General features: G+C 35.5%; 2 gene segments (V, D, J or C); both read right to left on the bottom strand.

Moving 5' to 3' along the window:
- LOC132125477 (Ig kappa chain V-III region PC 2485/PC 4039-like) overlaps window positions 1–23,571 on the bottom strand; it is a 370,198-nt gene that overhangs the window by 264,701 nt on the left and 81,926 nt on the right.
- LOC132124985 (immunoglobulin kappa variable 3-15-like) lies at window positions 6,053–6,726 on the bottom strand. The segment is given in 2 exon segments: window positions 6,053–6,426; window positions 6,614–6,726. Coding segments are annotated over 2 exon segments (372 nt in total).

The raw sequence follows: 23,571 nt of genomic DNA, 5'->3' as shown, positions 1-23,571 counted from the left end.
TTTATTTAAAAATCTTAAACAATACATTAGTAAAAAAAATAATGACAAAAATCTAACAAATTAAGACTAACAATTTATGATAAATCATTAAAATCACAGAACAATACATTAGTAACAATAGTATATTATACAACAATAAAATGTTTTTTAAAAACAAGACTAACTAACAATTTATAATAAAACAAAAACAAAAAAACAGAACAATACATTAGTAATAATAATAGCATATAATACAACATTAAAATATGTTTTAAAAACAAGACTAAAGAACAATTTATAATAAAAAATTTAAATAACTGTGACATAATGCAACAATAAAAATCTGTTTTTAAACATGACTAATTAATTTATAATTAGTAATTAAAATCAGTGAACAATTCATGCAAAAATTTATAGGTAAAATACAAACTTACACAACAAGGTGAGGATGAAGGCCAAGTGAGGAGGGCTGGTGCCATGTGGAAAAAGTCACACTTCTGATAATCCTGCTAGAAATGATAATCACAAATCAATCGTTGAGGCCAAACATACAACTAATCATCAAAAACCTCACATTATCAACACCTTTAAATGATGGGATAGAAGCGGTTTCATCAGCTTCATACTCGTTGGTATCACTCACTGCCATTATAACATTTGGATTCGTCAGGATATTCATTAATATATCTCAGACCGTGTTTATTTTCAGTTGAAAGTGAACTAATCCGTTAAAAAGTAATTCACATTGTGATGTATCTGGTTGCCAAAACAGAAAGCAATAATGTCAAGCAATTTTACACTTACCTCAGGAAAGACATTTAATGAATATATAAACTGATATGATATGACTGATATGAAACATTTTATCAAGATAATTTTTGTCCATTTCAATCAGCCCTATGAAACACAAATGAGTGTAAACTCCATGAATGAAATGAGCACAGCACACCTGCAAATCAAATAACCCGTATGCTGTTTCGGTGTGTCTTTTAGAAATCAGGGATTGTTTTACTTGTTTAAAGAAATGTTACAATTAGAATTTAAAATAAATATATAAATTCTGTGAGTTATACAAAGCATATTTGTTAAATGAAAACTGTGAAGGGAACAGAATTACATTTTAAAACAGACTTCTCATTTTTTCCACAAACATTTGGTTATTTCTGGCCTTTTCCACCATTTTTAAGATTTTTCTAAATACAAATTCAAACAAATAATTCTGAGATTACTACAGATATTGGCTCCTTTGCACACCCCTATTATTACTCTTACCTTAATGATTCTTCCAGTCATATTGTGCAAACTCCCTGATGAAAGATGAAACTTGTGGGTTTAAGGCTGTGATTTTCCTCCCAACAATCCTCCCGCTCTTTCTGCTCACCTGGAACTCAGAACTGCATTTCGAATTTTCAAGATTTATCCTGACAAGAAACCTGTAAATATAAAAAAATAAAAAGATTTGTGATCACAATATGTAGCATCATCTCTAATAAGTCATGTCACAATAAGGGATAAGCTCTAAACATTCATTTTTGCAAAAGCCCGTTGGTGTTACTAGTGGAAATGAATTTGTAACAAAAGTGTGTGAATGAAGTGAAATTTGTTGGACCCTAGTCGTCTGATCTTTTTTTTTCAAGATGGAGTCTCATGAACCTAATAACATCCCTCTCGCCTGATGTTAAAGGGTTTATTACTCACCCTCATGTCGTTCTACACCCGTAAGACCTTCGTTCAAACCCGGAACACAGATTAAGATATTTTTGATTAAATCCGATGGCTCAGTGAGGCCTCTATAGACAGCAACGTCATTGAACATTGAACTTGAATCTTTTGTTTCGAATCAGTGATTCGGAGCGCCAAGTTCACGTGATTTCAGCAGTTTGGCATTTTGACACGCGATTCAAATAACTGATTCGAAACAAAAGATTTGAAGCAGTGTTTTGAAATCGCTCATCACTAAATATTGTTGAAAAGTCGTTATTGTATTTTTTAGGCGCACAAAAAGATTTATCGTCGCTCTATAATTTTAAGATTGAACCACTGAACTCACATGAACTGTTTTAAATATGTTTTTAATACCTTTATGGATCTTAAGAAGTTCAATGACGTTGCCTATAGAGCCCTCACTGAGCCATCGGATTGAATCAAAAATAACGTAATATGTGTTCCGAAGATGATGATATAGAACGGGGTGGCGAGCAGAGCTCAGATCCAATCCTAATTAAAACTCGCCTGTCTGTAGCTTAGTAACCCTTCAGACCTTGATTATCTTGTTCAGGTGTGTTTGATTAGGGCTGAAGAAAAACTCTTCAGGGCTGTGCGCTCTCAGGACCGATGTTCACTAACGTTACCCCTATTAACATCAACGCCGCAGGCACTTCTTCTAAACTAACATTAACGCTTTTACTGACATTTAGGTTTGCATAAAAAAATAAAGATTTTTCACTTACAAGAGATTTACGGCGAACTTTACAGACAGCGTCGCGAGGCGAAGGCGCCCTCAAAGTTGCTCAGAGAACTGAAAGAGTTCTTCACAAAATGGCAGATTGTGGTTGTTTTTGCGGTCATTTCGTATTACTGTATTTAAATTTAAAGTAACATGTCGCAGACTACATTGAAAGAGTACTGTACACATACACTAGTAAAATGTTGAGTATAAACCACTGGTATAAACCTTGAATATCGAAATAAAGGTCAGCTATTCTAAACTAACATTAAATATATTAGCTAGAATTAGCTAGAATGTCTGTATGTATGAAAATATTAATATGTATTACTCACCAGATGAAGCACGTTTCCAGGTCGCAGAGAAGACACAATGTTTCCGACATTACAGGAAAAACTCTTTCAAATGCGTTCTCTTGCAACCCCCACTGACAGAAATTAAGAGTGTTAATGCATAGCACTCAGTCCTGAATGTTTTTTTTTATGTAGAAATAGCCGTTTTACCTGCACAATTCTGTGTGGTGTTTTTCGCGGTCAGTTTGCACTGCTGTATTTTGATTTACAGCAATTGATAATTTCCCAGAATGCATTGCAATTCTACAGTAACATACTGTCAACCGTGTACACAGTACTCAACTGTTGAGAATACAATATAATACTGTGAAAACAACCAAATCTACAGTAACACACTGTACACAGCTTATACAGCAAGAAACTGTTGAGATCAACGGTATAATACTGTGTAAACAACAGAAATCATTTACAGTGTAGTGATGGGAAACCAAGGCTTTCTGAACTGTTTGAGGCTTTCATGAAATTGTGCCTATAATTAAGAATTTGACATGAAATAGTGATTATAATTAAGAATTTGTGTGAGTAGTAGCAATTATATTTTGGGTGAGCTGTTCGGGGTCTGTGAGACCCCAGCTATAGAACATGATAAAATTCAGTAGAGGTATGACGTGCATTCAGTTTCTGTCTGGTGCTGAGGTTATTCTAAACTATTCTACTGAATCCTAAATAAGTACACACACACACACACACACAACAAAAGTTTAATGAAACAAGAGTCAGGCAAAGCGCCGATTTTTTCAAACCATTTGTCCTGACCTTCTAATATTTTATGACGTTCTAAGCTTCAAACTTCATCAATCACATGGTATTGTTATTTTGATACAAGCATCGGCACAATGTGTTACAATAGTGCTTTAAAAACTGTGTCGGACCATCGGTATCAATTGTCCCATCACTAGTTTTTGACCATTGCTTGGTTTTGACTACTCTCTCCTTGTTTCTACTATTAAATCTCTGCTTCCTAACTTTATCATATAAATAAATAGTCTCTGAAATGTTTGATATGCTGTGGGATTGTGTTGTTTGTGATCCTCTCATCAGCAGCTGCAGTGTCTCTCAGCTGTATCAGTGCAGTCACTGTGACTCTGACTGACGGAGGTTTTTGTACGACTCTTTATCACATAGCTACTACTGATCCAGTGTCCACTCTGACAGTAATAATCTCCTGTATCTTCAGTCTGGACTCTGATGGCGAGAGAGAAATCAGTTCTGGATCCACTGCCACTGAATCTAGAAGTGTGTTTGAATCTCTTTGGACTTCATAACGAATGAGTTTAGGAGCTTCTCCAGGTTTCTGCTGGTATCATCTGAGTTTTTGGCCCTGCTTACACCTGCCATTACAGGAAGATGTTTTGGTCAATCACATCATAGGTAAACATTTGTTTTACATGTTTTGTTTTATATGCATTCGACCACATGAGCGTCTTCACTACAAGCACAATCCAGACTACCTCTGGAAAAGGTAAAAAGTGGACAAACTCAACACATTTTACACCGGTTTACACTTGTATTTAGCTTTTGTCCACTTGTGATAAGATCAATGAAAAGGCATCTTAATATCAGGTGTAAACAGTACAGGTGCTGCACAGACACTGATTATTGCAATCTATGAATCCATTGTGAGTCTTTGTGTGTCATTTTTAAATTCAGCTTTTGACTGCAGTGCTGTGGATGATGGATAATTTTTTTAGATGTTGTGCATGAAAATTGTATTTTGTTCAGCCACTATAGCCACAAGATCAATTTCTACAAGCTACAGCGATCACAAAAATGGGCTTTTAATTGAAGAAGGGGATGGATGCTGAGGAGCACATGGCATGACCTGCTTGTTCAGATCACATGGTTTATAAACTAAGTCAGTGATGTAAGACAAGGAAAGAGAATTTCAGAGATTGTGGACATGATATAGCAGCTGCGGCTCATCAGCACTGCTATACATTGTCTCTGTGTTCGTTCAGTGTCGGATTGTTCTGTTGCTCACGCTGTGTCCTTCACAGTTCACAGTTCTGCATTCTTCTCCTGGGTTCCAGTTGCTCACTTAGGAGTGGATCCTATTCTTTCTCAGTGTTCCTCGTTGGATTGTGTTCGGAGATCTGCCCATTGTATGACTGTGCCGCCAAGGACCAGCTGTACCTTGACTTTCCTGACCTGTCATTGTTACATCGCCTTGTGCTTCCTAATAAAGGAACTTTCACTTGCAATTAAATCTTGAATTATCTGTCCTGACACTGACGAGGAGAAAGTCAAATCTGATCTCAAACACAGTTATGGATTTGGATGAGAATTGACATGTCTAAATTAAGAAATGCTAGAAAAAAGAAAGTTTGCCCACTTAACCAAGAGAGAGAATATCATGCTGAACTCAGGGAAGCAGCTACATGTGTGCAGGAACATTTTAGTAAATTTGGTGGACCTCTGCTGATAAACAAACAGTGAATTCAGCTGGGGTTTAGTCATGGGGTAGAAAAATTGAAAGAGATGTTATTTTTCTGATGCACAGGCAATGATTATTGTAATCCTTTCTTTCTTAGAAGTTTGTATGTATATATATATATATATTATACAAACATTGTTACAGTAGATAAAGTCCAGTGCCAATAAAGATATACAAAATTGTAAATGTTTATAAACATTTACAAATGATGAATAGTTTCCACTTTAGATTGGGTATTGCAAAAACATTGACAAATAATTAATAAATGATTTAAGATGTGCAAATAGTAAGTCTACTCAACAAACCAAAACCAAATATATGACCTTTACAGACTGATTATGAGTTAATGAATATATTAACTATTAAATAATTTGTGAAGTGATTAAAATGTCTAATTAAGTTAAAATTAACAAGCACATTGACTCACTTCTATATGTTAATATAATCAAGTAATGATTAGCTAAACATTATATAATATGTGTTAAATATTTATTAATGAAAGTTATTATAAAGTGTTACCACTAATTAAACACACACACACACACACACACACACAAAGGTTTAATCACAAAGGTGATTAATGTCATAATTACCTTTGACTTTTCTGTCCAGAGCACATTGTTCCAGACATTTAGTCCTCATGCAGATCAGACAAGAGCAGATGGATCTGATATTCAAATGTTCATGTTAGTAAATAAACAAATAAATAAATAAATAGTTAATTTTAATATCCGTATGCCATAATGTGTTATGTGAAATAATGTGAAAATGTGTTACTTTTTTAGTCATTGTGTTGTTTGTGATCCTCTCCTCAGCAGCTGCAGTGTCTCTCAGCTGTATCAGTGCAGTCACTGTGACTCTGACTGACGGAGGTTTTTGTACGACTCTTTATCACTGTGTGAACACATAGCTACTAGGACAGTGTAGACTCTGACAGTAATAATCTCCTGTATCTTCAGTCTGGACTCCACTGATGGTCAGAGTGAAATCACTGCCAGATCCACTGCCACTGAATCTAGAAGGAGTTCCAATGTAACGGGTTGATGCATCATATATGAGGAGTTTAGGAGCTTCTCCAGGTTTCTGTAAGTACCAGGCTAAGTCATCACCATCACACACTCTACTGCTGGTTTTACAATTTATTCTGACGTCTTGTCCTTGAGCTGCTGTTATTAATGATGGACTCTGAGTTACAGTGTACTGTCCTCTACACTCTGAAAAAGAAAAAAGAAAATTAATGAAAAACTGTAATTTTATATATATATATATACATATATATATATATATATATATATATATATATATATATATATATATATATATATATATATATATATATATATATATATATATTATACTTCAAAGTATGTATAATCTTTGTTAAAATTGTACTACACAAACCTTGAGCAAACAGTGTGAGAGTCCAGATGAGGATGATGATGTTGTTCATTGTTGTTGTTGTGTCTTGTGTGATGATGAAGATTGTGTTCTGTTCTGCTCTCAGTCATGAAGTGTTAAACTCACAGCTCTATAAACACTCTCAGAGCTCCAGGGGTGTGTCTATGTCGCCCCCCTTCCCCTCCATGTTTTTATTAAATGTCTAACTGCATCTGGCTGTGGCAGACATGTGTAGGCAGCTGCCTAGGGACGATTTTTTTTCCTTCTCTTCTTTATAGTTAATTTTAGGCTGTTTCTATAAGTTGATCTTAATGACAAATGTCAAGGGTGCATAATGTTACGTGATCCATGTAATGCGTGAGCACAAATCTCTCCACTCGCAAGTGGATTTCCTTCACTCACACAAAACTGGACGTCTCTTTTAAAGATACATTGTTCTTTTCTGAATTGGCTCTGCTCACACTCAGATATTGTGTGTACATTCAAACATTGTTCTTGCATCACTGAAGACCAGAAGAGATTTTTTTTTCTAATTCAGGTGAAGAGAAGACTTTTCTCACTAAATGGAAGCAAGCTGATTATAGTCAGCCTTCTCTAGTAATTTATTTTGTTATTTAGTACTTATTTTCGTTTAGTGCTTACAAACGGGTACATAGTCATTATTATTATTATCATCATCATTATCATTTTTTTGGCTGCTTCTAAGTTATTTAACTCGGAAGGTCTTATTTTAATTAATGAATAATTCTTATGTAAATTTATTTTTCTGGTAACTCCCAAAGAAATCTCCATTGTCATGGACACTATTCCTAAAGGAGCTGTTCTGCTTTTAAGAGACTCTGTAAGATCATCCAGCACTCATCTTTAGACCCATTTGAAATCCCAGTAGGAAAACTGCTTTTTGTCACATCCTCCATCATGTAACTTTAAGATTAGATCACTTTTTCAAAAGGAGTGTGTAACAACTCCATATGTGATATCTTTTTGGAAGAATGTGGTTGATCATTGATTGGAAAGTATGGACTCTGTCTTCGGAATACATAATAACTAACAAGCGTAGAGTAATCTCATTCAAATTGTTACACAGATTTTACCCAGCTAAAGTGTTTTTGAAAAGGTTTAAATCTGACATAGATACAACTGTTGCTTTTGTGGAGACCCTAATGAAACTGATATGCATATCTTTAGGGATTGTTCTCATACACAGCTATTTTGGATTTAATTTTCTAATGTTATCCATCGCAGTGTGCTACAGAGGTTATCTCTGCTTTTTAAGGATGTACTGTTTGGCTTCTTTAATATTCAAAATGACAAAATTAAGGAATATTTTATTATTAACCTATTATTACTTCTTGCAAAATTTCATATTCACCACAGTACATTCACTCATCAAAATCCTTTATATTTTGTTTTTTTAAAAAAGAGGTTAAACAGTATATCCAAACTATTTCATCTTCCAAAAATCTTAAGGCTATTAAAACTGTTTAATATTTTTAAGGCTGTTTAATCTTTTTTATTTATTTTGTTAAAGCTTTTGTTTAGTATTTTTTTATTTTTATGTTTACATACGTTTGTAAATGGTGCTTTTGCATGTAATGCCACTTCTTTGTATGGAATATTGAAATTCTCTGTACTTATATCGTTGGTACCTTGGCATTAATCAAATAATAATAAAAAAAAGAACTAATCAATTCTCTTTCTGGCTCAGACTGCAGTAGGTGCGTTTACATGAACAATTTTTGCTTCCATCGGAATGAATTCATTCTGATTGACGAATCTAGTTTACATGTCCTCTCGCTCGGATTACAAAAGGGATAAACCACCCCTTACAGTCTGATTTAAATTTTAGTCGGATCGGGCCAATTCAATCCGATTGACGTATTTACATGTGACTTTTTTTTATTCTGATTGTGCTTCTAGTCCTATTACGATCAGCTTCTAGTCCTATTTACGATGTAAACACAGCTAGTGACTGAAACAGGTGAACTAGACTAATTCCAGTACAGAACCTATAGAATTTTGCGCATACACGACTGAAAAAAATCACTCCCCGAGACGACTTCTTCTTCCCGAGTCACATTAAAGGTTCATTCAAACTGAACGAATCGTTCAAGAACGACTCATCACTAACTGAGCATCAGACGAAAACATCAAAGTGAAAAGCACACACTAATCCGTGTATCATTCGTTCTTTCGTTTTTCTAATTGAAACCAAAAATGGAAAAATAAAAAAACGACTTGTTTTTTAAAAATCTGTTTCCAAAACGAAAATGAAAAAACGGATAAAATTCGTTTTCCGATTTTCAAATTTGTGCTAATATCAAAAATAAAAAAAAACGGATATCAAGCGTGTGTGTTTCACTTTGGTGTTTTCGTCTGATGCTAGTTAGTGACGGTCGTTCTTGAACGATTCGGTCATTTTAAATGAATCTTTAATGTGACTCGGGAAGAACGAGTCGTCTCTGGGAGTGATTCGTTCAGTCGCATATGGTTCTAGTTCACCTTTTTCTAGTTCACCGGAAAGAGAATTGATTAGTTCTTTTTTTATTTGATTAATGCCAATTTACGAAAGATAAAAGTACAGATAGGTAATGTCAATATTGCATACAAAGAAGTGGCATTATATGCAAAGCACCATTTACAGATGTATGTAAACATAAAAATAAATAATACTAATCGAAAACTTTAACAAAATATATTAAAAAGATTAAATAGCATTGAAAAGATTAAACATTTTTGACAGCCTTAAGATTTTTGGAAGATTAAATAGTTTGGATATACTGTTGAACCTCTTTTTAAAAAAACAAAAACAAAAAAAAACAATATATAATGGATTTTGATGAGTGAATTTACTGCGGTGAATATGACATTTTGCAAGAAGTCATAATTGGTTAATAATGAAATATACATAAATTGTGTCTTTTTGAATATTAAAGAAGCCAAACAGTACATCCTTAAAAAGCAAAGAGAAACCCTGTAGCAAGAAGTCATAATTGGTTAATAATGAAATATACATTAATTTTGTCTTTTTGAATATTAAAGAAGCCAAACAGTACATCCTTAAAAAGCAGAGAGAAACCCTGTAGCACACTGCGATAGATAACATTAGAGAATTCATTCCAAAATAGCTGTGTGTGAGGACAATCCCAAACGATATGTATATCAGTTTCATTAGGGTCTCCACAAAAACAACAGCTTGTATCTATGTCTGATTTAAACCTTTTAAAAAACACTTTAGCTGGGTAAAATCTGTGTAACAATTTGAATGAGATTTCTCTAACCTTGTTAGTTATTATATATTCCAAAGACAGAGTCCATACTTTTTTCTCATCAATATGATCAACCACATTCCTCCAATAAGACACCACATGGAGTCGTTACACGCTCCTTTTGAAAAAGCGATCTGATCTTATAGTTACGTGATGAAGGATACTGGACAAAGTCGTGGCCTAGTTGTTAGAGTGTTTGACTCCTAACCCTAGGGTTGTGGGTTCGAGTCTTGGTCTGGCTATACCACGACTTAGGTGCCCTTGAGCAAGGCACTGAACCCCAACTGCTCGCCGGGTGCCGCAGCATAAATGATGAACACTGCTCCGGGTGTGTGTTCACAGTGTGTGTGTGTTCACTGCTGTGTGTGTGCACTTTGGATGGGTTAAATGCAGAGCACAAATTCTGAGTATTGGTCACCATATTGGCTGAATGTCACATCACTTTTTCACTTTCATGTAACAAAAAGCATAGTTTTCCTACTGGGATTTCAAATGGGTGTAAAGATAAAGATAAAGTGCTGGATGATCTAATGAGTCCCTTGAAAGCGTAACAACTCCTTTAGGAATAGTGTCCATGATGATGGAGAATTCTTTGGGAGTTACTGGAAAATTACATTTACATAAGAATTTTTTGTGACTTAAAATAAGACCTTCCAAGTTAAAGAACTAGGAAACAACCAAAACAAATTTCCAAATGAAGTACGGCTGAGAGGTGCTTAAAAATGAATGACCATGCAAGTAATGCCTGTTTATGAAATTTGGTTAAATTGTAAGGGATTCTAGCAATATTATAAATACAGATCAATAGGAAAGGGAGACCACCTAATTTGGAAAAGTAGTCATTGGGGATAAAAATCCATATTGAGTTTGGATTACACAAACACTGTCTTATCCAATTAATTTTGAAAGTGTTGTTCAAAGAAGAGAAATCAAGGAAATTAAACCCACCATAATCATATGTGTTCATTAATAAGTACTCTTTATTAACTTTGTTACAACATTCAGTGTATAGAAAATAACCATTATGACAGAAATTTGTACATTTATAAACTGTAAGCTCAGAAATGCAGTATCTGTAAGAGTAAATAATAATTATAATAATGATGATGATAATAATAATGATTAGGCACCTGTTTGTAAGGAAGCATGTAAATTCATCTATCCAATGCTGTCACGTCACGTGACAAAAGAACGAATGATAGGATAAAGCCTTTTATACAGTCTTTATTATTATTATTATTATAATTATTAAACAATAATTTGCATGGTCATTCATTTTTAAGCACCTCTCAGCCGTACTTCCATTTGGAAATTTGTTTTGGTTGTTTCCTAGTTCTTTAACTTGGAAGGTCTTATTTTAAGTCACAAAAAATTCTTATGTAATTTTCCAGTAACTCCCAAAGAATTCTCCATCATCATGGACACTATTCCTAAAGGAGTTGTTACTCTTTCAAGGGACTCATTAGATCATCCAGCACTTTATCTTTATATCGGAGCACTTTATACTATATCGGAGACTCCATCGTCCGACACGTAAGTGCTACGTTAGCCGAAGGTAAAGTGCACACTCATTGTTTGCCTGGTGCTCGTGTTCTCGATGTTTCTGCGCAGATACCCGCGATCCTGAAGGTCGACGAGAGCCCCAGAGCGGTCGTGCTTCACGCCGGGGTTAACGACACCACGCTGCGGCAGACGGAGACGCTGAAGAGGGACTTCAGCAGCCTGATCGAGAAGGTTCGCAGCACGACGCCCGCGGCGACGATCGTCGTGTCAGGACCACTGCCCACGTATCGACGAGGACACGAAAGGTTCAGTAGACTTTTTGCTTTAAATGAATGGTTGTTGTCATGGTGTAAAGAACAGAAACTGCTATTTGTTAATAACTGGAATCTTTTCTGGGAGCGTCCTAGGCTGTTTCGCGCTGATGGATTACACCCCAGCAGAATCGGAGCGGAGCTGCTCTCTGACAACATCTCCAGGACACTTCGCTCCATGTGACTAGTAAGACAATTCTCTAATAACTATTATGATGAGTTTTGTTCCACCCGCTTAAATGATAAAAGTACTTGTGCTGTAAAAACTATTAAGACTGTGTCTGTTCCCCGAATAGTGAGGTCAAAATATAATGTAGGATCTAGAAAAAATCTTATCGTAATTAAACCAGAAAAATGTAAAGTAAATGAACAAAAACAATTTTTAAAGTTTGGGCTCATAAATATTAGATCACTCACACCCAAAGCAGTTATTGTAAATGAAATGATCACAGAAAATAGTTTTGATGTACTCTGCTTGACTGAAACCTGGCTAAAACCAAATGATTATTTTGGTCTAAATGAGTCTACTCCACCAAACTACTGTTATAAGCATGAGCCCCGTCAGACTGGTCGGGGAGGAGGTGTTGCAACAATATATAGTGATATTCTCAATGTTACCCAGAAAACAGGATACAGGTTTAACTCTTTTGAAATACTTTTGCTAAATGTTACACTGTCAGACATGCAAAAGAAATCTAATGTATCTCTTGCTCTGGCTACTGTGTATAGACCACCAGGGCCGTATACAGAATTCCTAAAAGAATTTGCAGATTTCCTCTCAGACCTTCTAGTTACAGTTGATAAGGCGCTAATCATGGGAGATTTTAATATTCACGTTGAAAATGCAAATGATACATTAGGACTTGCGTTTACTGACCTAATAAACTCCTTTGGAGTCAAGCAAAATGTCACCGGGCCCACTCATCGTTTTAATCATACACTAGATCTAATTATATCGCATGGAATCGATCTTACTGCTATAGATATTGTACCCCAATGTGATGATATTACAGACCATTTCCTTGTATCGTGCATGCTGCGTATAACTGATATTAACTATATGTCTCAGCGTTACCGTCTGGGCAGAACTATTGTTCCAGCCACCAAAGACAGATTCGCAAATAACCTGCCTGATCTATCTCAACTGCTATTTGTACCCAAAAATACACATGAATTAGACGAAATTACTGACAACATGGGCACTATTTTCTCTAATACATTAGAAGCTGTTGCCCCCATCAAATTGAAAAAGGTTAGAGAAAAACGTACTGTGCCATGGTATAACAGTAATACTCACTCTCTCAAGAAAGTAACTCGTAGTCTTGAACGCAAATGGAGAAAAACTAACTTGGAAGTTTTTAAAATTGCATGGAAAAACAGTATGTCCAGCTATAGACAGGCTCTAAAAACTGCTAGGGCAGAGCATATCCACAAACTCATTGAAAATAACCAAAACAATCCAAGGTTTTTATTTAGCACAGTGGCTAAATTAACAAATTACCAGACGCCACCTGATTCAAATATTCCACCAACGTTAAATAGTAATGACTTTATGAATTTCTTCACTGATAAAATAGATAACATTAGAAATACAATAGCGAATGTAGATTCTACAGCGTCTAACACTTCAGTTTCATCCATCGCACCCAAAGATAAACTGCAGTGCTTTACAAATATAGGTCAGGAAGAGCTAAATAAACTTATCACTGTATCTAAACCAACAACATGTTTATTAGATCCTGTACCCACTAAATTACTAAAAGAGCTGTTACCTGTAGCCGAAGAACCGCTTCTCAATATCATTAACTCGTCGTTATCTTTAGGTCACGTCCCAAAACCATTCAAGCTGGCGGTTATCAAGCCTCTTATTAAGAAACCAAAACTAGATCCTAGTGTACTGGCAAATTATAGGCCTATTTCAAATCTTCCATTTATGTCTAAAATTTTAGAAAAAGTTGTGTCTGCTCAATTGAGCACCTTCCTGCATAAAAATGATCTGTATGAAGAATTTCAGTCAGGTTTTAGGCCCCACCATAGCACAGAAACTGCACTTGTTAAAATTACAAATGACCTGCTTCTTGCGTCAGATCAAGGCTGCATCTCATTTCTAGTCTTACTTGATCTTAGTGCTGCGTTCGACACCATAGATCATGACATACTCATAGATCGATTACAAAACTATACAGGTATTCAAGGGCAGGCTCTAAGATGGTTTAGATCCTACCTGTCCGATCGCTACCATTTTGTTTACTTAAATGGGGTGTCATCTCATTTATCATCAGTAAAATATGGAGTGCCACAAGGATCCGTCCTAGGTCCCCTTCTATTTTCAATATACATGTTGCCCCTTGGTAATATTATTAGAAAATACGGAATAAGCTTCCACTGTTATGCTGATGATACTCAGCTATATATTTCAACGAGACCAGATGAAACTTCCCAATTATCTAAGCTAACAGAGTGTGTTAAAAATGTAAAAGATTGGATGACAAATAATTTTCTCCAATTAAATTCAGATAAGACAGAGATATTAATTATTGGACCAAAAAACACCACACAGAATCTTGTAGATTACAATCTGCAACTAGACGGATGTACTGTTACTTCCTCTACAGTCAGAAATCTGGGTGTTATATTAGACAGCAATTTGTCTTTTGAAAATCATATTTCCAATGTTACAAAAACTGCATTCTTCCATCTTAGAAACATTGCCAAGCTACGAAACATGTTATCTGTTTCTGATGCAGAAAAGCTAGTTCATGCATTCATGACCTCTAGACTGGACTATTGTAATGCACTTCTAGGTGGTTGTCCTGCTTCGTCAATAAACAAGCTACAGGTAGTCCAAAATGCAGCAGCTAGAGTCCTTACCAGGTCAAGAAAATATGATCATATTACCCCAATTTTACAGTCTCTGCACTGGCTACCTATTAAGTTCCGTATCTGTTACAAATTATCATTACTTACCTATAAGGCCCTAAATGGTTTAGCTCCTGCGTACCTAACTAGCCTTCTACCACGCTACAACCCATCACGCACCCTAAGGTCACAAAACGCTGGACTTTTGGTAGTTCCTAGGATAGCAAAGTCCACTAAAGGAGGTAGAGCTTTTTCACATTTGGCTCCCAAACTCTGGAATAGCCTTCCTGATAATGTTCGGGGTTCAGACACACTCTCTCTGTTTAAATCTAGATTAAAAACGCATCTCTTTCCCCAAGCATTCGAATAATGTATCTCTTAAATTGTGAGTGTAGTTGCATCTGCATTTTTATTCTTTAGCTTGGGTTAAACTAATTTTACTTTGTTGGATCAGCAGCTATGCTAATGATGTCTCTATCTTGTTTCTATGTTTTGCCACGGGATTTACATCCCGTGGTAACTAGGATTTACACAAGCTCCAGTCTGGATCCAGAACACCTGAGAAGAGATGATGCTGACCCTCAGAGGACCCCAGATGATCCTAACCTTGAATCAACAAACAGAACTAACAATTATTGCTACATGTGTGACTGCATCATATAATTACTATTAATTAATAATATTGATAGTTCATCATCTAGCTGACTACGTCTTGTATTATTATTATTATTTTTAATTTTCTGTAAAGTTGCTTTGTAACGATTTGTATTGTAAAAAGCGCTATACAAATACACTTGAATTGAAAATACACTTGAATCTTTATCTTTACACCCATTTGAAATCCCAGTAGGAAAACTATGCTTTTTGTTACATGAAAGTGAAAAAGTGATGTGACATTCAGCCAATATGGTGACCAATACTCAGAATTTGTGCTCTGCATTTAACCCATCCAAAGTGCACACACACAGCAGTGAACACACACACACTGTGAACACACACCCGGAGCAGTGGGCATCATTTATGCTGCGGCACCCGGCGAGCAGTTGGGGTTCAGTGCCTTGCTCAAGGGCACCTAAGTCGTGGTATAGCCAGACCAAGACTCGAACCCACAACCCTAGGGTTAGGAGTCAAACACTCTAACAACTAGGCCATGACTTTGTCCAGTATCCTTCATCACGTAACTATAAGATCAGATCGCTTTTTCAAAAGGAGCGTGTAACGACTCCATGTGGTGTCTTATTGGAGGAATGTGGTTGATCATATTGATGAGAAAAAAGTATGGACTCTGTCTTTGGAATATATAATAACTAACAAGGTTAGAGAAATCTCATTCAAATTGTTACACAGATTTTACCCAGCTAAAGTGTTTTTGAAAAGGTTTAAATCAGACATAGATACAAGCTGTTGTTTTTGTGGAGACCCTAATGAAACTGATATACATATCGTTTGGGATTGTCCTCACACACAGCTATTTTGGAATGAATTCTCTAATGTTATCTATCGCAGTGTGCTACAGGGTTTCTCTTTGCTTTTTAAGGATGTACTGTCTGGCTTCTTTAATATTCAAAAAGACAAAATTTATGTATATTTCATTATTAACCAATTATGACTTCTTGCTACAGGGTTTCTCTTTGCTTTTTAAGGATGTACTGTTTGGCTTCTTTAATATTCAAAAAGACAAAATTTATGTATATTTCATTATTAACCAATTATGACTTCTTGCAAAATGTCATATTCACCGCAGTAAATTCACTCATCAAAATCCATTATATATATATATATATATATATATATATATATATATATATATATATATATATATATTTTTTTTTTTTTTTTAAGAGGTTCAACAGTATATCCAAAGTATTTAATCTTCCAAAAATCTTAAGGCTGTCAAAAATGTTTAATCTTTTCAATGCTATTTAATCTTTTTAATTTATTTTGTTAAAGTTTTCGATTAGTATTATTTATTTTTATGTTTACATACGTCTGTAAATGGTGCTTTGCATATAATGCCACTTCTTTGTATGCAATATTGACATTACCTATCTGTACTTTTATCTTTGGTACATTGGCATTAATCAAATAAGAAAAGAACTAATCAATTCTCTTTCCGGCTCCCACTGCATTGACTGAAAAAGGTGAACTAGAACCATATGCGACTGAACGAATCACTCCCAGAGACGACTCGTTCTTCCCGAGTCACATTAAAGATTCGTTTAAAATGACCGAATCGTTCAAGAACGACCGTCACTGACTAGCATCAGACGAAAACACCAAAGTGAAACACACACGCTTGTTATCCGTTTTTTTTTATTTTTGATATTAGCACAAATTTGAAAATCGGAAAACGAATCTTTATCCGTTTTTTCATTTTCGTTTTGGAAACAGATTTTTAAAAAACAAGTCGTTTTTTTATTTTTCCATTTTTGGTTTCAATTAGAAAAACGAAAGAACGAATGATACAAGGATTGTGTATCATCCGATCATTCAATTATTCCATTTAATCTGGCAAACCAAAAACGAAATAACGAATCAATATTTAGTTTTTCTGTTATTCTGTATGAACCAAATATGAAAAACTGACGTTTGTTTCATTGCTTTCAGCTCGAAACGGGAAATATAATAAACAAGGAAACCAAAACGAAATAATGGATCAAATTTACTTTTTCTCAATTTTTCTTTATTTGTTGTAGTAGGTCTAACTATTTCCCACGGTGCCGTCCTGCTTGCTTTGCGCATGCGCAGTGGATAGTTTCAAAGGAATATGCGCTCACTTCCGCGTATTCATCGCGGGGATAAAGAACACATTTTTTTAACGATCACAGGCATAGTTACAGTATGTCCAATAACAATACAACACACAATAATAAAAATCAGAGATGGTTTAAATGTCCTTTGAAATCAGCTAACCACTTGTTTTGGTATGTGGGGCATTTTAAGTGATCATTAATTAAAACATTTATATTAGCAGATCATTTTATTACTAATGAGATCAATAAAAGCAATCAAAACGAGGTAGATGGTCGAGAGTTCTCTTTATTTAAATGCAAACATGTAAACAAATATGTACAGAATTATGTGAAGTTACATATTTACATTATTTTTACAGTTACATTGTGTGACATAGGTAAGTAGTAGTTTTCAGATGTGAATGGGTGGGGGGTATTTTCTTGACGTCATCAAACCAAAGTCACAGTAAGCATAGACTATAGAGTGATGTATCATTCCTGAATCCTGATTTGAATCAGTCTTTGAAAGACCCATTATTATAGACAATTCAGTGACAAATTATTAAACACAGACACTTGAATTTATTCCTGAAAGAATCTGAATCTTGGAGGAATAGATTGAATAAAAGGCTTCTTTATTAACAGAGTGACTTACCGACACCTAGTGGCGATATTACTTTCATAAGTATCATAAAGTAGGCCTATCATTACATTTTGTCATTACATATTTCTGTGTTAAAAATGTTGTATTAAACATTAATCTCATTTCATTATACAGTTGTAATTGCTATGTAAAGGCATGTACAGCCTGATCAGCATTAAACTGTATACAGGCCTAATACATCTAAATCAACTTTTTAATACTGATTTAATTATTACATGTATTCCAATTTAACATTATCATTTAAGAATTTAACATTAAGGATGACATAAATACAAACCCCATTCCCAAAAAGTTGGGACGCTGTACAAATTGTGAGTAAAAAAGGAATGGAATAATTTACAAATCTGATAAACTTATATTTTATTCACAGTAGAATATAGACAATATATGTTGAAAGTGAGACATTTTGAAATGTCATGCCCAATATTGGCTCATTTTGGTTTCATGAGAGCTACACATTCCAAAAAGGTTGGGACAGGTAGAAATAAGAGGCCGGAAAAGCTAAATGGACCAATTTGCAACTTATTAGGCCAATATATCAGAAAGGAGTTTCCCAGAGAAAAATTGCAAAGAGTTTGAAGTTATCATCATCTACAGTGCATAATATCATCCAAAGATTCAGAGAATCTGGAATCATTTCTGTGTAGGGTCAAGGCCAGAAAACCATACTGGATGCCTGTGATCTTCGGATCCTTAGACAACACTGCATCACATACAGGAATGATACTGTAATGGAAATCACAAAATGGGCTCAGGAATACTTCCAGAAAACATTGTCGGTGAACACAATAAATTATTTTGTTGTAGAATTAACATAAAGTTAATTCTCAGCACATAGAGACTTTTTCACCTAGATATCACACTATAGAGACTGTGTCTGTTCCCCGAACTAGAAAATACAAAAAACGTCCAAACCAAGTTAAGATTAACAATTTAATTGAGGTTCAACTAATAAAAAACAGAAGCAATATGGATAAACAAATGATAAAGCTTGGCTTATTGAATATCAGATCCCTTTCTACGAAAACACTTTTTGTAAATAATATGATCACTGATCATAATATAGATGTACTCTGTTTGACAGAAACCTGGCTAAAACCTGATGATTACATTATTTTAAATGAGTCCACCCCCCAAGATTACTGTTATAAACATGAGCCGCATCTAAAAGGCATAGGTGGAGGTGTTGCTTCAATTTATAACAACATTTTCAGGATTTCTCAGAGAGCAGGCTTCAAGTATAACTCGTTTGAAGTAATGGTGCTTCATATAACATTATCCAGAGAAACAAATGTTAATGATAAATCCCCTGTTATGTTTGTACTGGCTACTGTATACAGGCCACCAGGGCACCATACAGACTTTTCAGTGATTTTACATCCGAGTTAGTTCTGGCTGCAAATAAAGTTTTAATAGTTGGTGATTTTAATATCCATGTTGAAAATGAAAAAGATGCATTGGGATCAGCATTTATAGACATTCTGAACTCTATTGGTGTTAGACAACACGTTTCAGGACCTACTCATTGTCGAAATCATACTCTATATTTAATACTGTCACATGGAATTGATGTTGATGGTGTTGAAATTATTCAGCCAAGTGATGATATCTCAGATCATTATTTAGTTTTGTGCAAACTTCATATAGCCAAAATTGTAAATTCTACGTCTTGTTACAAGTATGGAAGAACCATCACTTCTACCACAAAAGACTGCTTTTTAAGTTATCTTCCTGATGTAACCAAATTCCTGAGCATATCCAAAACCTCAGAACAACTTGATGATGTAACAGAAACTATGGACTCTCTCTTTTCTAGCACTTTAAATAAAGTTGCTCCTTTACGCTTAAGGAAGGTTAAGGAAAACAGTTTGACACCATGGTATAATGAGCATACTCGCACCCTAAAGAGAGCAGCCCAAAAAATGGAGCGCAGCTGGAGGAAAACAAAACTAGAGGTATTTCGTATTGCTTGGCAGGAAAGTAACATATCCTACAGAAAAGCATTAAAAACTTCTAGATCCGATTACTTTTCTTCTCTTTTAGAAGAAAACAAACATAACACCAGGTATTTATTCAATACAGTGGCTAAATTAACGAAAAATAAAGCCTCAACAAGTGTTGACATTTCCCAACACCACAGCAGCAATGACTTTATGAACTACTTTACTTCTAAAATCGATACTATTAGAGATAAAATTGCAACCATTCAGCCGTCAGCTACAGTAACACATCAGCCAGTGCACTATAGACCCCCTGAGGAACAGTTCCACTCATTCTCTACCATAGGAGAGGAAGAATTGTATAAACTTCTTAAATCATCTAAACCAACAACATGTATGTTAGACCCTATACCATCTAAGCTCCTAAAAGAGGTGCTTCCAGAAGTCATATATCCTCTTCTGACTATTATTAATTCCTCATTGTCATTAGGATATGTCCCCAAAACCTTCAAACTGGCTGTTATTAAGCCTCTCATCAAAAAAACACAACTTGACCCCAAAGAACTAGTTAATTATAGACCAATCTCGAATCCAAGATACTAGAAAAGGTGGTATCCTCACAATTATATTCCTTCTTAGAGAAAAATGGTATATGTGAGGATTTCCAGTCAGGATTTAGACCGTATCATAGTACTGAGACTGCTCTCCTTAGAGTTACAAATGATCTGCTCTTATCATCTGATCGTGGGTGTATCTCTCTATTAGTTTTATTGGATCTTAGTGCTGCGTTTGACACAATTGACCACAACATTCTTTTGCATAGACTTGAACACTTTGTTGGCATCAGTGGAAGTGCATTAGCATGGTTTAAATCATACTTATATGACCGCCATCAGTTCATAGCAGTGAATGAAGATGTATCCTATCGATCACAAGTGCAGTATGGAGTACCTCAAGGCTCAGTACTAGGGCCGCTACTCTTCACGCTTTATATGTTACCCTTGGAAGATATAATCAGGAAACATGGTGTTAGCTTTCACTGTTATGCTGATAATACTCAGCTCTATATTTCTTCGCGGCCCGGTGAAACACACCAATTTTTTTTTGTGATCAACATTTTTATTGCTTTCCAAAGGGGGGGGGGGGGTTACAGACATATCCAAAATCATATGCAACTATATGAAAAAAAAATAAATAAATAAAACCATCACAATGGTAAAACAGTGCATAAAATCACAGAGACATGTTCGGCAGGTGTATCACAACTATGATTGCCTAGCTGTTGACTCTGGTCCAAGAGATTATCTTAGATGAAAAGGAGTTCCAAGCTTGTACAGTTGCTGGTCGCGCCTTATTAAGTCGTGCAGTTGTATGTTCAAGGTTGACAATGTTGACAAGACTATGGATCCAGAACGATTTCATACACATATCCGGAAAGAACCAGTTTTTCAAAATTGTTTTCTTTGCAGAGGTAAACCCGGCATATACCATTTTGAGCTGAATTTGCTTTAGATCTATATCTGAATTATCATTAAGAAGACAGAATCCAGGATTGGGAACATAAAAAATGTCAAGTATATCTGCTAAAACTGAATTAACATGCAACCAGAACTTGGAGATGACTGGACACTCCCAAAACATGTGCAAAAATGTTCCAGGTGAAGCAATGTTACATATATGACAGTTGTGAGTAGGTTGTAATTTCATCTGAAATCTCTTATAAGGTGTAATGTAGGCTCTATGTATGATTTTAAAGTGAATTAGCTGGTGAGCTAGGTTCTTAGAAGTCATGCTTAGATTACACCATATTCTCTCCCAATCTAAGTTTATATTTAAACTCTCCAACTCCCTGTTCCATATTGATTCAATTGGTAAAACCTTAGCGCTATGCTGAATCAAAATACTATATATTAGAGAGACAGAAGGTCTACCCAGTAATGGTGCAATCCATTGCAACATGGGATGTACAGGGAGAGGAGAGTCCCATGGAACTCCATATGTTTTTAGGGCTGATCTTAGTTGAAAATAAACAAAATAGCAGGAAGCAGGAAGGGAAAAGCGTGTTCTTAAATCCTGAATGGAGCAAAGACCTTGAGTATCATATATATCACCTAATGTATTCACCCCAAGGGATGACCAAGATGGTTGGTTAAATGGTTTGTTGCCACATAATAAATTCCGGTTGTGCCATAGTGGCGTGTTCTGACAGACTTTAGGTGAACCGCCCATCCACCGTTCTGCTTTCTTCCACACTTGAATAGAGTTAGCAATGATGGGCCCAAATTTGTTTTTTATTGTTTTGTTTGCTACACTGGAGAATAGTATTTCTTGCAGCTTGTGCGGAAAAATCTTAGCAGATTCAATCAATCGCCATGCAGTGGTAGACTGTGGGTCCAACCATGTGCTGAGTGCTCTGATCTGAAATGACCAATAATAAAGCTCAATATTTGGTACTGCTAGACCACCCAGCAATTTGGGTCGTTGCAGTGTATTCAGACGAACCCTGGGCCGTCTACCATCCCAAATAAAACTGGAAATCATGGAACGAATGTCTTTGAAGTAATTTGAAGGGGGGCGGAGTGGTAACATAAAGAAAAGGAAATTGAAACGGGGCAATATGTTCATTTTGACTGTATTAATTCTACCTTGAAGAGATGTTTTTAGATTTCTCCATCTATGAATGTCTGATTTTATTTTACTTAACGTAGTGTTGAAGTTGTCTCTAGTAATTTTATGTATGTTTTTATATATCGTAATGCCCAAATAAGTAAAAGAGCTTTTGAGCTGAATATAGAAGGGAACAGGGACGTTAGTGTGTACATTATTTAAAGGCATAAGTGCAGATTTCATCCAATTAATTTTGTAGCCTGACAGGCTGCTAAAATTATCGAATTCCTTAATAATTGGGTGAATGGAGGTGTCAAAGTTGTCTAAGAACAAAATTATATCATCTGCATACAGAGATATAATATGATTATGATGACCAATTTCCATAGGGGAAGCCGTAGATTGCCTAATGGCTTGCGCTAGAGGTTCCAGAGACAGACAAAACAAAAGTGGTGAGAGTGGACACCCTTGTCTTGTACCACGCTGCAATGTAAAAGGAGAGGAGATTATGTCACCTGTTAGAATACATGCTAAGGGTGAGTGGTATAGCGCCTTGATCATTGCTATAAAATTATGCTTGAAACCAAAATGCTGCAAGACTACCCACATATACTTCCACTCTATCCTATCGAAGGCTTTCTCTGCGTCGAGTGAAAAGACGGCACAAGGATTTGGGTGTGTCTCCGCAGCCTCTATAATGTGTAGCAGCCTTCTCATGTTATCAGATGCATAGCGCCCCTTGATAAATCCTGTTTGATCCTCATTGACTAGAGACTGAATAACTTTTTCCAGGCGTAGAGCGAGTACTTTGGCATATATCTTAAGATCGCTTGTAAGTAAAGATATTGGTCTAAAACTAGAGCACTCGAAGGGATCTTTTCCCTTTTTCAAGAGTAAAGTGATGAGTGCTGTTTTTTGATCTCTATGGAATGTCCCATTTTTAATTGCAAAATTAAATGAATCCAGCATGAGTGTGCCCACCATGTCCCATAATTCTAAATAAAGTTCTGGAGGGAGGCCATCCAAGCCGGGTGATTTGCCTTTATTAAGACATTTTGCAGCTCTATGTAATTCAT

This window comes from Carassius carassius, chromosome 43 (genome assembly GCF_963082965.1).
Source record: "Carassius carassius chromosome 43, fCarCar2.1, whole genome shotgun sequence".
Classification (NCBI taxonomy): domain Eukaryota; kingdom Metazoa; phylum Chordata; class Actinopteri; order Cypriniformes; family Cyprinidae; genus Carassius; species Carassius carassius.
Note: the sequence above shows the minus strand (reverse complement) of the source record. Positions and strands in the feature narration are given on the sequence as shown.